Source organism: Phoca vitulina, unplaced genomic scaffold (genome assembly GCF_004348235.1).
Source record: "Phoca vitulina isolate PV1807 unplaced genomic scaffold, GSC_HSeal_1.0 scaffold9, whole genome shotgun sequence".
Classification (NCBI taxonomy): Eukaryota; Metazoa; Chordata; class Mammalia; order Carnivora; family Phocidae; genus Phoca; species Phoca vitulina.
The window spans coordinates 55,073,376-55,088,339 of NW_022589712.1; the positions used below are offsets into that span (position 1 = coordinate 55,073,376).

The 14,964-nt window shown below is 36.2% G+C and overlaps 1 protein-coding gene across 4 annotated transcripts in view; it reads left to right on the forward strand.

The window, feature by feature from the left end:
- Nucleotides 1-14,964, forward strand: part of HACE1 (HECT domain and ankyrin repeat containing E3 ubiquitin protein ligase 1) — a 103,531-nt gene that overhangs the window by 22,253 nt on the left and 66,314 nt on the right. For 2 of the 4 annotated variants that reach the window (XM_032408156.1, XM_032408157.1), the window contains 2 exons: nt 3,664-3,795; nt 12,346-12,428. In XM_032408156.1, the coding sequence (XP_032264047.1) occupies nt 3,664-3,795; nt 12,346-12,428 (215 nt within the window). Of the gene's footprint in view, nt 1-3,663; nt 3,796-12,345; nt 12,429-14,964 lie in introns of those variants that run through there. The other 2 variants (XM_032408159.1, XM_032408160.1) reach the window with 2 other exon arrangements.

Sequence of the window (14,964 nt, forward strand, 5' to 3'; positions counted from 1 at the left end):
TTTAAGTCTTTGATTTCTTTTTGTAAATGAAATTTTACCTCTTGTACTGTTCACCATACAGATCTTGTGCATGTTTTAAGTGTATATGTATAGCTAAGTTTCATTTTCTTTGGAGCAATACTGAATAGTATTATGTTTTTAATTCTGGTTTCTGCATGTTCACTGATAGTTTGTAGAAATGCGATTCCTTTTTTGTGTGTTTATCATGTATTCTTGTGACCTTGATGAACTCACGTATTAGTTCTAGGAGTTTTTTGTAGATTCCTTAGGGTTTTCTATGTAGACGGTCATGTCATCTGCAAATGGAGATAATTTTATCTTTTCCTTTCTAATCTCTAGGTCTTTGTTTCTTGTCTTATTGCAGCTTAAATTTTTTTTAAAACTTTTCTAAGTAGTTATTATTAATTCATTGTGAAACTTTACCTGAGCTTTGTAAATATCCTCATGATAAGTATTCAGTGTCTTTCATCTTCTTGATTAATTTTGATAGGAGTCTTTTATGGAGACTTCTGTCCTCTCTAAGCTGGTTTGGGTGATTTCTAGGCCTCCTTCACAGTTTTTGTTTAGAATATCTCTTCATCATTCTGGAGATTTCTTTTGCCTTTCTCTTGTTTTGGGTTCTTTTTTATATGGATTCTGTGTCTGTCTTTGCAGATAACTATTCTGTCACTTTGCTGGAGCACATTTTCCAGTAGTTAACTGACAAAGAGTTAATGGGAAGTAAATTCGTTTATACTTCGCATTACTTGAATTTTGAGTCTGATTATGTAATCATTAATAATGAGTTAGCTGGTAATAAGATTCTGGGCTGCACATTGTTTTCCCTTAGAATTTTGAAAATGTTGCTTCATTGTCTTCTAGCTTTCAGTTTTGAAGTTTGGTGCCATTTAGATTCTTTTTTTTTTTTTTTTTTAAGAGTCTCATGCTCTACCGACTGAGCTAGCTGGGCGCTAGATTCTTTTTTTTTTTTTTTAAAGATTTATTTATTTGAGAGATGGAGAGAGTGTTTGCATGGGGTGGGGGAAGGGCAGAGGAAGAGGGACAGAGTCTTTTTTTTTTTTTTAAAGATTTTATTTATTTATTCATGAGAGACAGAGAGAGAGAGAGAAGCAGAGGGAGAAACAGGCTCCCAAGGAGCAGGGAGCCCAATGCGGGACTCGATCCCAGGACCCTGGGATCATGACCTGAGCCGAAGGCAGACGCTTAACCATCTGAGCCACCCAGGTGCCCGAGAGAGTCTTTTTTTTAAAAAAAATATTTATTTATTTATTTGACAGAGAGAGGGAGAGAGCATAAGCAGGGGGAGTGGCAGGCAGAGGGAGAGGGAGAAGCAGGCTCCTAGCTGAGCAGGGAGCTGTTGGGCTCATTCCCAGGACCCCTGGGATCATGACCTGAGCCGAAGGCAGCCGCTTAACCGACTGGGCCACCCAGGCGCCTGAGGGAGAGTCTTAAACAGACTCCTCACTGAGCACAGAGAGGGATGTGGGGCTTGATCTCATAACTCTGAGATCAGGACTCAAGCCAAAACCAAGAGTCAGATGTTTAACCGACTGCACCACCCAGGTGCCCCACCATTTAGATTCTTGACTCTTTATGAAACCTGTTGTGTTTTTCCTTTTTAGAAACTTATTGAACCTACTTTGTCTTTAGAGTTCTAAAATTTCAGGATTATAGGTCTGGGTTTGGTTTAATTATATCCATTTGGCTGGGTAATGCTGAGGTGTTATCCTGGAAGCTCATGTAATGGGAACTCAGGAAAAATTTTCGTAAAATACTTCTTTGATGATTTCAATCTTCTGTTTTGCCTGTTCTCTCCTTTTTGAATTCCTGTTATTTGAATATTGGACCTCTTGGGCTAACCTTTTAATTTTTGTACCTTTTCTCTTGTTTCTCCCATTTCTTTGTCTTTTTGTGCTTCTTGGGAGGCTTCCTCAATATTATCTTCTAAATCTTTTTTGAGTTTGCATGTCTCTGTCACAGTATTAAGTTCCAGGAGTTTGTTTGCTTTTCATTGTCCTTTTAAAAAAAATAGTAGCCTGTTCTTGTTTGAAGGATGCAGTCAGTATGTTTTCTCTCTGAGAGTATTTTTTTTTTCTTTTTTTATTTGACAGAGAGAGAGCACAAGCAGGGGCAGAGGCAGAGGGAGAAGCAGGCTCCCTGCTCAGCAGGGAGCCCGATGTGGGGCTCGATCCCAGGACCCTGGGATCATGACCTGAGCCCAAGGCAGACGCTTAACCGACTGAGCCACCCAGGCGCCCCTTTCTGAGAGTATTAAATATAGCTTTTTCTTTTGAAGTTTTTTCCTTGAATATTCATGGTTCCTTCTCTGCTTTTTTTTTTTCCCTAGGTTTTTTTTTTTTTTTTTGTATTTTGTCTTTCAAACTAGATGCATTTGTCAAATGTTTGGTGGAATTGGAAAAAGCTATTTGAAAGCCCCGTTTGAATGAATGAGGTTTATTCACTATGGGCTTCAGTGTTCTTGGGCATTTGCCTTTTGGATCCTTCCCGATATCAATTTCTTTAGGCATTTACTCTCAAGCTGGTTAGATTCCTCAGAGAAAGCTCTAACAATTGCCAGGAGGGTGTTAGCATTCTGGAAATTAGGTAGAGGAGAATTCTTTGGGATTTCAGTATTCAGTATGTAAACGACTTTGTCTCCCTTTTACAATGTGATATTCTTGCTTCATTGTGCCGGTTGTCACTTACTAGAGATTGTTTTCAAGGCTCTTGTGTTCTCTCTGATTGGGAAGGGGCAGTTATTGGCCTGGAAGAGTTGGGGAGGGTTGGAGATATAAGGGTCTAAATCCACCAGTTTTCATCCCTACTTCAAGAGATGCAAGGTGCTTATCACCGATTCTTGAGCCTTTTGGGATTTTAGTGATCTGAGTCACCTTCCTTGGCTTTTTCTATTACTGGTTTAGGATTCAGTTTTTTGTTCTGACAAGTCAGACAAAAGCTTTTAACTTGCAAAACTTGTTGCTATTATAGTATTTTTTATCTTTATCGTAATGGGTCTGTCTTTTAAGGAAAGTACTCTTTATTGTCATTTCAGTGGTGTTTGGGGAAGAAATAGAAGTCGATGCATGTGTTTAAGCTGCCATCCTAAAACAAGTTTCATGATACAGTTTTTAATGGAAAACAGTCAATTGAAAAATGCATGGATAGCCTAGTCCAGAGTTTTAACATTGATTATCTTTGAGTGGTAGAGTTATAAGTATTTTATCCTCCCTATGTATTACTATTTATGTATGATACATGAGTTATTTGGAAAATACAAGAAGTAAAGAATATGATGTCTGTTGTGTTAATTACCTTTTTATTCATGTTTACTTCTGGGGAAGGAAAAGTATCCAGTACCTTTTCTTTAGAGACAAGCTGTGCATAGAGTCCAGGATCATCTAGGAAGCAGGGTATTTGGTGATCCTAAGTCTAGGGTATTTAACTGTTGTGATCCATGAAATGCTTGATTTTGAAGTACATGGTGGTGTAATCTACATCTTGATGCATATTTTCCCCATATAAAAAATAGGAAAATATATGGGCTTTTATTTTAATCTTTAGTGTGTATATCATACTCACGTTTGAGAAATAATAGCATTATTTATCTGCTGTTTTTATGAAACACTCCTTGCACAAATGTTAAGTAACTAAATGGCTGTACAGATACACTGGCTGGCCGTGAATGGGCGGACAGAACTACTCCATGACCTTGTACAACACGTCAGTGACGTCGATGTTGAGGATGCGATGGGGCAGACAGCGCTGCATGTGGCTTGCCAGAACGGTCACAAGACGGTAAATTCAGCCATGAGGACTTTAAGTTGCATGTATTTATTTTTGAAAACTTTGAATTCATGAAAAGTTTTTCACTGTGCATAATTGGGAACATGAAGCATCGTAGCAAAATCTTAAAACATTTTTTGCATCATATGGACTTATGATTAATATATATTCTTTGTGGATAAAAAGAATAGAAAATAGTGCTTTTAAATCTGTTTAAAGTATTTGGATTTCAAATTTATTTCTGATTCATAGATTTTGATAGCTGAATATACTAAAATTTTAAATGTATGTTCACATGTAATTTTTTTTCTTTTTTTTTTAATTAACATATGTATTATTTGTTTTAGGGGTACAGGTCTGTGCTTCATCAGTCTTAAACAATTCACAGTGCTCACCATAGTACATTACCCTCCTCAATGTCCATCACATGTAATTCTAATAATGTTCTTATTCTCAATCTTATTATCACATAACTTTTTTATATTTTATTTTTTACCATTATGCCTCAGTTACTGGGATTAGATGGTAAGAAAGTGAGCACTGACATTGCTTAAATATTTCAGCTTAGATTATCATATTTTTCTGCTGTCTTGGAATATGATGCAAGACTAGAGTGATGGTTGTTTTCTTTCTTACTTAGATTTCTAAGATCATGCATTTGTTTTACGTCAGTACTTTCCTGTTACTCCCATGTACAAACATTTAACTTTAAAAGTTGCTAATAGTTTTTCTTTTATTAGGAGACTGCTGCCTTATACAAAAATTGTTAGTTTAAAATTTAAAATCTGCCTTGTTATAGTTTCCTGTCCTGGTTACTTTTGAGTTTTTTTTTTTCCCCACATTTAACATTGTTGTTAATAGAAATTTATTTACTTGTTAACCATAACAATAAGAACAAAAACCAGCCGAAAACAAAAAAAATCCCCATCAATAACTGCAGATACAGAAATTTGTGTGTTTAATATGTATTTTTTTGAAAGATTTTATTTATTTATTTGACAGAGGGAGAGCACAAGCAGGGGGAGTGGCAGGCAAAGGGAGAGGAAGAAGCAGGCTCCCCACTGAGCAGGGAGCCTGATGTGATGTCAGGGCTCAATGTGGGGCTCGCTCCCAGTACCCTGGGATCATAACCTGAGCCGAAGGCAGAGCTTAACCGACTGAGCCACCCAGGCGCCCAATATGTATTGTTTTGGACACACTCTCTCTGGGTCTTATCTTTGTGTTCTGAGAATTCCTACTGGAATCTTGATTTTCATCTCTGCACTTTTTTCCTAATCTGGGTTCAGGATGTAGGATGCTACATGTTTAAATGGATTTATATGTGATTATAATTCAGAGTATTGCACTTCTTTAAGATAGTGAGGCCAAGAGTAACATTGTCTTATGTTTAATGAGTTGCATAAGAGGAGGGATATAGAATTTTTTTTTCTTCCCTGGAATTTCTTCTAAAAACTAGTTGTTCATTTTTATTTTTTATTTTTTGTCCTTTATCATCTGAAAACTAACCCAGTGTTTTCAAGGAGTATTTCCTTCTCACTAGTTTTTACTTTCTGAGAGTCAGCAGTATTAATTTAAAAAGTATTCTGTGTGAAAAAAAAATGATCTGAAATGTCCTAATCTTGAATGGCCCAGGTTTTTAAACAATGGTTGCACATTAGAGGATGAGTCCTGCTGGTAGTTGTTACAGGACAGAAAAGCACCCACTTTAATATAAACACTTTGCCATAACAGGAGTGGAGTGTCATATATAAGATTATAAATCCTACCTGTTGGCCAAGAATTTTTGTACAAAAAACTGGGATTCAGATCAGAAGTGATCTATGAAAACTAATTTTAGCTGCCTTGAGCCAGTGAAGAGACAAGAATTACTAAGAAAACCCTATTTCAAAACATGTGCATTACAGGCTGCATTAAAAATTTAGAATTGCCTTCTGAAGTTATTGAAGAATAGTTAGTATGAGTATAATATACTCCATATGCTTTACAACCTAAAGCAGGTGTGGTGAAGTAAGGGAGAATTCCTCATAGTCAGATGCCTTTGAAGAATTATTATCTCAAAAGATTTATAAGGGGGCCTGACTTCACTGCGATGATGAGTTTCACAGAGTGAGGTTTTGCAGATATAGTAGAGGAGGAAGGGTACAAAAAGCCATGTTGACTTGTGGTTGATTGTATTGGTGAGTGAGATTCTATTCTATTATAGTTGGTCAATTATAGTTATCTGTGAGGATCATGAACAGATAGAGAGTATGTTTAGTGTTTTATGAATCATTGTATGCATCTTTAATTCTTCCTCGAGGCAAGAAGGAATCTTGAAAAATTAGTCTATCTTTTAGCCTCCAGGCTGAATTATACTCCTAAAAATCTTTGTTGGTAGTTGTGCTAATATTACCTATGCCTTATAATTACTTATGTATTTCTGGGACATGTTCAAATCTCATTGGATGAGCATAGATATGATAAATTATTACAGGATAGGGATTATTGATTTTTTTTAACTCTTTGTATATCTTTCCATAAGTTGAACACTGAGTATAAAATGCTTTGTCAGGTATCCTACTGACTTACTTTAGCTGCAAGTAAAAATGGCCTTTTTATTGTCTCAAAGTCAGTTCATGCATAAATTCATTAAAAGGTCTTCAGAACTTGGTTCCATATAGACATGTAGCAGTGCATATAGGTTTCAAGATTTATTTTTAAGCTTAAAAGTTTGCATATTGATTATATATGTTTTACAAAATAAAATAGAAAACTTTAAAGGGAGAAAGAAGCTCCATTTAAAGAGGGGTTCTTGGGTGGCTCAGTCGGTTAAGCATCTGACTTCAACTCAGGTCATGATCTCAGGGTCTTGGGATCAAGCCCTGTAGTTGGGCTCCCTGCTCAGCAGGGAGTCTGCTTGTCCCTTTTCTTCTCCCTCTGTCCCTCCCCTGCCCGTGTTCTCTCTGTCTCTCTCAAATAAATAAATAAAAAATCTTAAAAAAAATTTTTTTAAAGGTATTAATTAGTAGCACTTTTCAGATTAAAGAGATAATGATAAATCCTCTTAAATTTACTTTCTAATCTCACTTTAGGGTAAATCTCAGGAGTGCATGAAAACATTTTGATCAACTGGTTAAGAGCTCTAAAAGCTTTGTAGAATTTGTAACTGAATACTGCTATTTTCGCTTTGATAACAAGAAGTGCTGTTCAGATTTACATTATTTTTTAAAAGACAAAAGATTTAGAAGAAAAATGCAGTTTTGTTGTAACTAAGAAATTGAATAATCTTTGCCATGATTTAATATAGATGTGTTGGTTTTGTTAGAGGTAAACCACGATAAAGGTCTTGTTGAAAGGAAGTGGTTTGGGTAGTTGAGAATGCATTTTGACCATTTTATGTCCTTGCAACATAATAGCACTATGAGTTTTTTTATTTTTTATTTTTGAGAGACGGGGCTAGATCTCATGACCCTGAGATCATGACCTGAGTCAAAGTCAAGAGTTGGATGCTTAACCAAATGAGCCACCCAGGTGCCCCAATAGATTTTAAACTACTCTCTGTTCCTATTTAAAAAGGATCAGATGAAAGAAATGAGCATAACAACTCCTTAGGAATTTAATTTTTTAATAACTTTCCTTAGGTCAGCTGTTACTAGCTTTACAATAGCAAAATTATGGTTTGTCTTGGGATATTGATTTTAAAAATCACTTCAGAGTTTGGTATTTAGCTGGCCTATTATATAGTCTTTGGCAAATTTTTCTTCCCCTGCCCTTACCTACCTCCTATGGTATATTCTGTTTACTGTTTATGTAATTAAGTAAAGCATTGTGAACACTTTGGAAGACACTTAAGAGCAATAATAGTATTGGTACTATTACTTCCTCCCTCCCTCTCTCCTTCCCTTCCTTCCTTCCTTCCTTCCACCATTATTAATGTGTATGATGTGATTCTGCAAGGAAAGTACAGAGAGCACTCTATCTGGACCCTTAATTCATTTGGTCTTGTGCAGTAAGCTAGGACCAGTGTGTTACTTGATTTTTAATCTCATTTTTAGAAAGTATGGTAAAACCTAATATTATTCTACATGGATATAATTGACTCCAATTTTTTTGGCCATAAACTGAACTTACTTTTGGTGACTTTTTTCTTTGTTATTAGTTCTTTAAGATTTGTTAATGTGTTAAATTGCCACAAATGGTTGATTATTGTTTTCCTAGAATAACTTGGATTTAAAAACCCTAGCGAATTGTTGAATGGTTTAGTCACAGTTTGTGTAAATTAGAGTACACATCGGGATTAGATGTTGCTAAATTTATATAGCTAAATATGAAGCTTCACAAACAATATAAAATGATAGTTGAACCCTGCTTAGAGTATATTTAAGCTCCTGAAACTTAAAAGAATTGTTTGACATTGGTATAACATACACTGTCTTTGAAAGAACTGACTGCATGTTTTACTGAAATTGTAAACTTGGTAAGGAACAGTGTTTACCTATGTTCAGTCAGCTCTCCTGATACCTTTTAGTCGGCATTCAAGCTTTTCATCCAGAGAATTACAGGACAGCCACGCAAACTTAATTGAAAGCTTTTGCAAAAACGTTTCATTGGATTCAGCCTTGAGGCACAAAGGTAGATAGACTAACATTTTAGATTGTATTTTTATGTTCAGAGTAATTTTATTTATTCTAATGTTAGAATTCTCCTTTAATCACTTCTGGGAAATGTGAGCAAATAATAGTTCTGTTACTGTAATTTTATTTTTTATTTTTTATTTTTTTTAAGATTTTATTTATTTATTTGAGAGAGAGAGAATGAGAGACAGAGAGCATGAGAGGGAGGAGGGTCAGAGGGAGAAGCAGACTCCCTGCCGAGCAGGGAGCCCGATGCGGGACTCGATCCTGGGACTCCAGGATCATGACCTGAGCCGAAGGCAGTCGCTTAACCAACTAAGCCACCCAGGCGCCCTGTTACTGTAATTTTAGACACAACTGGATAATAATGATTTTTACTAGATGTTATATAATACTTCAAAGTTTTGATAGGTTTAGGTGGACAGGTTTCTATAGAAAAACCTATGTAAACCAGTCATTGATTAGTGAGTTGGCTATTTTTCTTAGTGGATAAGTAATTTGTGCATTGCTGTCAAGTCATATCAGAATTATTTTTAATAAAAGATAAAGATGCTGTTTTTGTTGTTTTGTCTTTTAGCAAGTAGAAATACCACAACTCAGATTTTTACTTGTAATTTTAATATTGAATATCTATTCCTTTTTACTTTGATCATTGTTATTTAGCGAGTTGACGTTGATAAAGTAGATCTGCCTTGGATTTCTTGCTTTGTAATTTTTCAGTGTATTGGGCACAGGTGGTCTTGGTTAGTCACTGCCTTCAATTAAATGACTTTGGAGATTGACCCAGACATTAGCTTTGCACATTAGTTTTCCACTCAGAATATTGTTTTATCACTTGAAGGGTCATGAAGTCTGTTGAAAATGTGTTGTTTCTTCTCAAGGGTTTCTTGAAGCCATATGAAAATTCCCTTTCAATGCTTTTCTTTCAAGGATCTTTCCTAGCAGTTTCTTATACTGTATGGAGGAAGGACCCCCCCCCCCCCCCCCCCCGGTAGATTATCTAGGAATAGGAGAATAGTTTTTTGTTGTTGTTGTTTTTTGCTGGGGGGGCGGATATTGGACAGTTTCCTACTTTAAGAGTAGAGAGAATATGTTTCCTCACAGGATGTATTAAATTTATTAGCACAGTGTCCAGGCACATGTTAAGGTTACTCATATTATTATATCATTATGTATTTTAAACAACTATATAATTTTTGTAAATGCATAGTATGTTTTTTAATAATTTATTTCTGCTTCTGGGACAACTGGCTGGCTCAGTCAGTGGAACATGTAACTCTTGATCTAGCAGTTGTGAGTTCAAGCCCCACGTTGGGTGTAGAGATTACTTTAAAAAAAAAAAGTCTTTAAGCTAATAATAATAATTTATTTTGCTTCTATGTGAATTGCTTGGTTTTAATTGCATATTAGTATATATTTTCAGTATATATAGTGCTTTCATCTCTCCTGAGCCTTTTGAGTTACGGCTTTTTGTCTAATTTCTATAACAGCTAATGAACATTATTGCTGCTGTCCATCTCATTCTTGTTTTGGGCCATGTAGACACAGCTTCTAGGTCAAAACTCAGAAAGGAGAAGGCCATAATCAAGAGGCTCAAGTAGGCCTTGTCTTATAAAATAGTATTTTTCTTATATTTGAAAGCTGTGCTTGACCACTTGGCCTCAGTTTAAAGGAATTCTATAGCTGATAATAAAATTTTATGTAACAGTGTTTCTATTCCTCTTGGGTTAGAAGTGAATTCAAGTAGTAATACATGAATACTATATCTTAAAATATTTCACTTTTAAAAACAGAATCTTTTCAATAAACAACGATAGTCCCTTAAACCACCCTTTTTTGTCCAGTCATGAACAGCAGGCAACAATTTTCAGCTCTTTTAGTTTTCCTTCTGGTATCTATTTCCAAATAATATGCTTCTGTTGCTCTTTAACTTTCAGATATCGCTGAATCATTTCTTGTCCTGGTGAGTGAGGATTTAACTCATTTAAATCCTCTTCCCATGCCTTCTTCCCCATTTCTAAAATTAAATTGTAAATTTTGACAGAAAAGATTAGGTGTATATATAGTTAGGTAACTATTGTTTACTGCTGAGTCAAGTAATGAATTATAACATTTTCTGTCTAGGGTGACTATTTTTCTTTTCTTTTTTTTTAAGACTTTACCCATTTATTTGAGAGAGAGAATGAGATAGAGAGAGAGAGCATGAGAGGGGTAAGGGTCAGAGGGAGAAGCAGACTCCCCGCTGAGCAGGGAGCCCGATGCGGGACTCGATCCCAGGACTCCAGGATCATGACCCGAGCCGAAGGCAGTCGCCCAACCAACTGAGCCACCCAGGCGCCCAAGGGTGACTATTTTTCTTAAAGTTAATAATTGGCTTTGTTCAATTTTCTTTTTATGAATTAGTAATTTTTTGTATATGCTCCTACAGAGTATCTCAGGACTATTTTCTACAAAGAAAGATTCATTAGATAGTTATCAGTTCCTTTTTTTTTTGACTTGGGAATTTCTTAGTTTCTCCACCCTTTGAGGTTTAGCCTGGCTACTGGATTTCTGGGAGCCTAGTGGAATGTAGGGGCTGGAAGTTTTCACTTAACTGTGTTCATCATGGCTCCTTATCTCTGCTTTACCTAGGTATCTTGCTTGTCAGTCTAGAGCCTCCCTACTCACTTTGTCCAGATGATAAACCTCACTATTTTGAGACACTGTAGGGAGAGATAGTGGCTAACTCTGTGGCATGGGGAGAAAGGGTCCAGTGGTAAGGTCCAGCTGTTTCTTGTATAGGCTTTCACTGATATTCCTGTTTAGAGCTCTTTGTAACTATTCCTGTCTTAGAAGGTACCTGGTACTTCCAGTCCCTGTATTTTGTATGTGTGTTCTACAGGGAGAATTTGGTGGTGTGTTGGAAACCACGTTTGCAGGCACTTAGACTTCAGCTGCTTTTGATCTGCTAAGTTGGTTTCTATTCCTCCACTTGCTTGCCACTTTACCAAAACTTACTGACTTGTCTCGTATGCTGTTGTGTTCTTTCCTGTTCTTCCTTGTGGGCTTATAGTCTTATTATTTTACTGACCTTGTATTAGATTTTAGAACAGCAATAATGAACATGTGTGTTCAGTCCAGAAGTAATATTAAACAGTGTAATTCCAAAAACTTTTGGGTTTTTACATGTTTTCTTCCTTTTTGCAGGAGAAACCCAAATGAAGATCAAAGGAATAAAACCAGAAGAGATTCTTTTCTTTTTTTTAAGGCTTTCAGGAGAGCCACATTCTATATATCTAGTTACCAAATATGTGATTTTACATTAAGATTTTATATTAACTTGCTTTTTCTTAGTATGACTCAGATGGTTGCAGAATGAGCTTAGGAGACAGAGTATGTATAAATGAGACTATCAGAGAAACTGAGTTACCAGAAACTGGTTACTGTTACTAGCAAAAGGACTTCTTAGCTTTTCAACATTTTGAACTTTAATAATGATGATTAATAATTATGTTTGAGTTTAAGAAAGTGATAGTTCTGGTACCTATTTTTTGTTGTTAGAGGCAAAATTCTGGTTTCTAAATTCAAATATCTAGAGGAGCTGTGTTAACTTTACTAGCAATATGTGGCTATTTAAACTTAAGTTAATTATTATAAAATAAAATTAAAAATTCAGTTCCTTAGTTATTCTAGCCATTTTGCAAGTCCTTGGTAGCTACGTGGTCAGCGATTTTCTAGAGCCTTCCCGGGTTAACACAGGTTATATTACATTGATAATTCCACATATATTGTTTCTAGAGAGTTAACCAAAAAGTTGAAGAAGTTCAGCCATCATAATTGTCATGTTCCTACTTGTTCTACTTTAAAATTTCAGGTAGTGGCAGGAGCATTCCTCATATCTATTTAAATTGTGATAATTGTGTCTTTGTTTGACTTCTCTGGCTTTACTTTTTGTTTCTTTTTCCTCCAGACAGTGCAGTGCTTGCTAGACAGTGGTGCTGATATTAACAGGCCAAATGTATCTGGAGCTACTCCATTGTACTTTGCTTGCAGGTAGGATATTTTATATTTCCAGATGCTCTCATTAATGTATTTATTGCATTTCCAAACACAAGCATTTCTGTATATTTTCTAAAGTTCTCTTGTTTTCCCACAAATACTGTGCTCACCTAACTGCACAAGGAAAAGCATTTTCTATTATATTGCCAGTGTTTTTATATGTTATAGGTGGGAGCTTTTGATTTACTTGATTATTTAAATTTTAAATTTTAGACTAATTACTTAATAAGTAATGAAAAAAGACATCTCTATAATCCAGTAATTTCCGTAGTTTTCTTTGTTAAGTACTAGGTCAGTTCCAGAGGGATAAACTATTAAACTATGTCTTGGACCAGAGCCATCCATGTCTTTGCTTTCTTTGGATTTGTAACTTTAAAAAAAAAATCTTCGAATTTGTCTTGTTAGATATTAAATTATGCATTAAGTTGTTTTTGTGCTTCTGTCTTGGTTCATTTTCTTGAAGCATGTATTTTGTTCGTTGGTTCATTCATGTAATAAGCAGACATTTAGTTAGCACTCTGTGTGTGCCATATATTATGGCGTTAGTGATACAGTAATAAACCTAAGTCTATAAGGAACTAACAACATAACAATTACACACATACTCCACCCCATACATACACACCCACATATATACATACTGTGTTATATAAATGTAGTTTGCAATTAGAAGCAGCTTACAGTAAACCACTGTTTCTTGTCTTTGGTTTAGATTATATGAAGTGCAGTATTTATTTACGCTCTTAAATGCAGATATGGAGTTCTCCAGAAAGCTCCTCTTTTCTTCTTACCCTTTTTTCTGTTACACATCATTTTACTGGAGGTTTGTTTTAGCCTAAAAGACCTACTTTAATTCTTGTTTAGCTTCTCTTTAGGGTCGCTGATGTTACTTTTATTAGACTGCTTCAAATCATCATTGAACAACCTTGAATTAGAATACAAGGACTTTTGGATCTCTAGACTTTTAAATATGCTATCTGAATCCAACCATTTTCTTAAATTATACTTATGTCTTGGTTGCTTGGCTAGAAAACCAGTTCTTTCCATGGCGTCCTGAATTTATGAATAATGTCATTGTTTGATTACCTGAAATCACATCCTATCTTGAGCGGTTATCTCTAGATCAGTCCTTTCTTTGAAGCTTCAGATTTGAATGGCCACCTGCCTGATTTACATCATCACTTGTAAGTCTTACAGAATCTCAGATGTCAGCGTGTCCAAAACAGAGCTTCTGATTTTCCTTTTCAAACCTTGTGTCTACCTTTTCTCATCTCAGTCATTGGTACTGTTATCCTTTCACTTGTTTAAACCAGAAACTAGATCATTATTTTTTTATTTCTCCCTGTCTCTCTCTGACCCTGAACTTGGAATTTATTAGTAAGTTCTGTAAATTCCACCTTCAGAATATATTCTGAATCTCTTCTCTCCAACTCACTGAAATGACCTTAGTTAACATTGTTAGCGCTTGTCTAGAGTGCTGCAGTCGTCACTTAACTGGTCTCCCTGATTTCTCTGTTGTTTCCTTCCCATCTGTCCTTTCCTGAGCAGCCATAGTGATCTTTTATGTGGATTTTTTTTTTTTAATATTTTATTTATTTATTTGAGAGAGAGAGCGAGCATGAGAGGGGGGAGGGTCAGAGGGAGAAACAGACTCCCTGCTGAGCAGGGAACCCCATATGGGACTCGATCCTGGGACTCCAGGATCATGACCTGAGCCGAAGGCAGTCGCTTAACCAACCAACCAACTGAACCACCCAGGCGCCCCCAGAGTGATCTTTTAAAAAAAAATGAATTGACTTGGGGCGCTTGAGTGACTCAGCCAGTTGAGCATCTGACTCTTGATTTCGGCTCAGGTCATGGTCTCATGGTTGTGGGATTGAGCCCTGAGCTGGGCTCCGGGCTCTGTGCTCGGCATGGAGTCTGCATGGGATTCTTTCTCTCTCTCTCTTTCTCTCTCCCTCTGCCCCCACGCCATTCTCTCTCTCACTTTCTCAAAATAAATCTTTAAAAAAAGATCAGCTTTTGTCACTTTATGTTTAAACTTTGTATTTAAAACTTCTCAGTGCCTCTGTTGCATTTCAGATAAAATACGTATTCTGCCTTTGCCTGTGAGACCTGCATGGTCTGACCTCGGCTTAGCTCACTGTTTCCGACACATTGGCTCTCTGAGTTCACCAAATGCAAGGGACTCTTTCCAGCAGGCTTTTCTGCATACTGTTTTTCCTGAAATGCTCTTACCTTGGCTTTTTATGTGGCTGACTCTTTCTTTATGTCACTGCTTAATTGTGACTTTTTAGGAAGGCAATTCCTGACCAGTCTGAGTAGGCCTGTCCCCAAATTTTCTTGCACAGCATCACAGTCATTTTTCTTTTCTTTTCTCTTCTCTTCTTTTCTTTTCTTTTCTTTTCTTTCTTTTTTTAAGTAGTCTCCATGCCCAGCATGGAGCCCAGCATGGGGTTTGACCTCATGACCCTGAAATTAAGACCTGAGTTTAAGAGTCTGATGCTTAACCGACTGAGCCACCCACGTG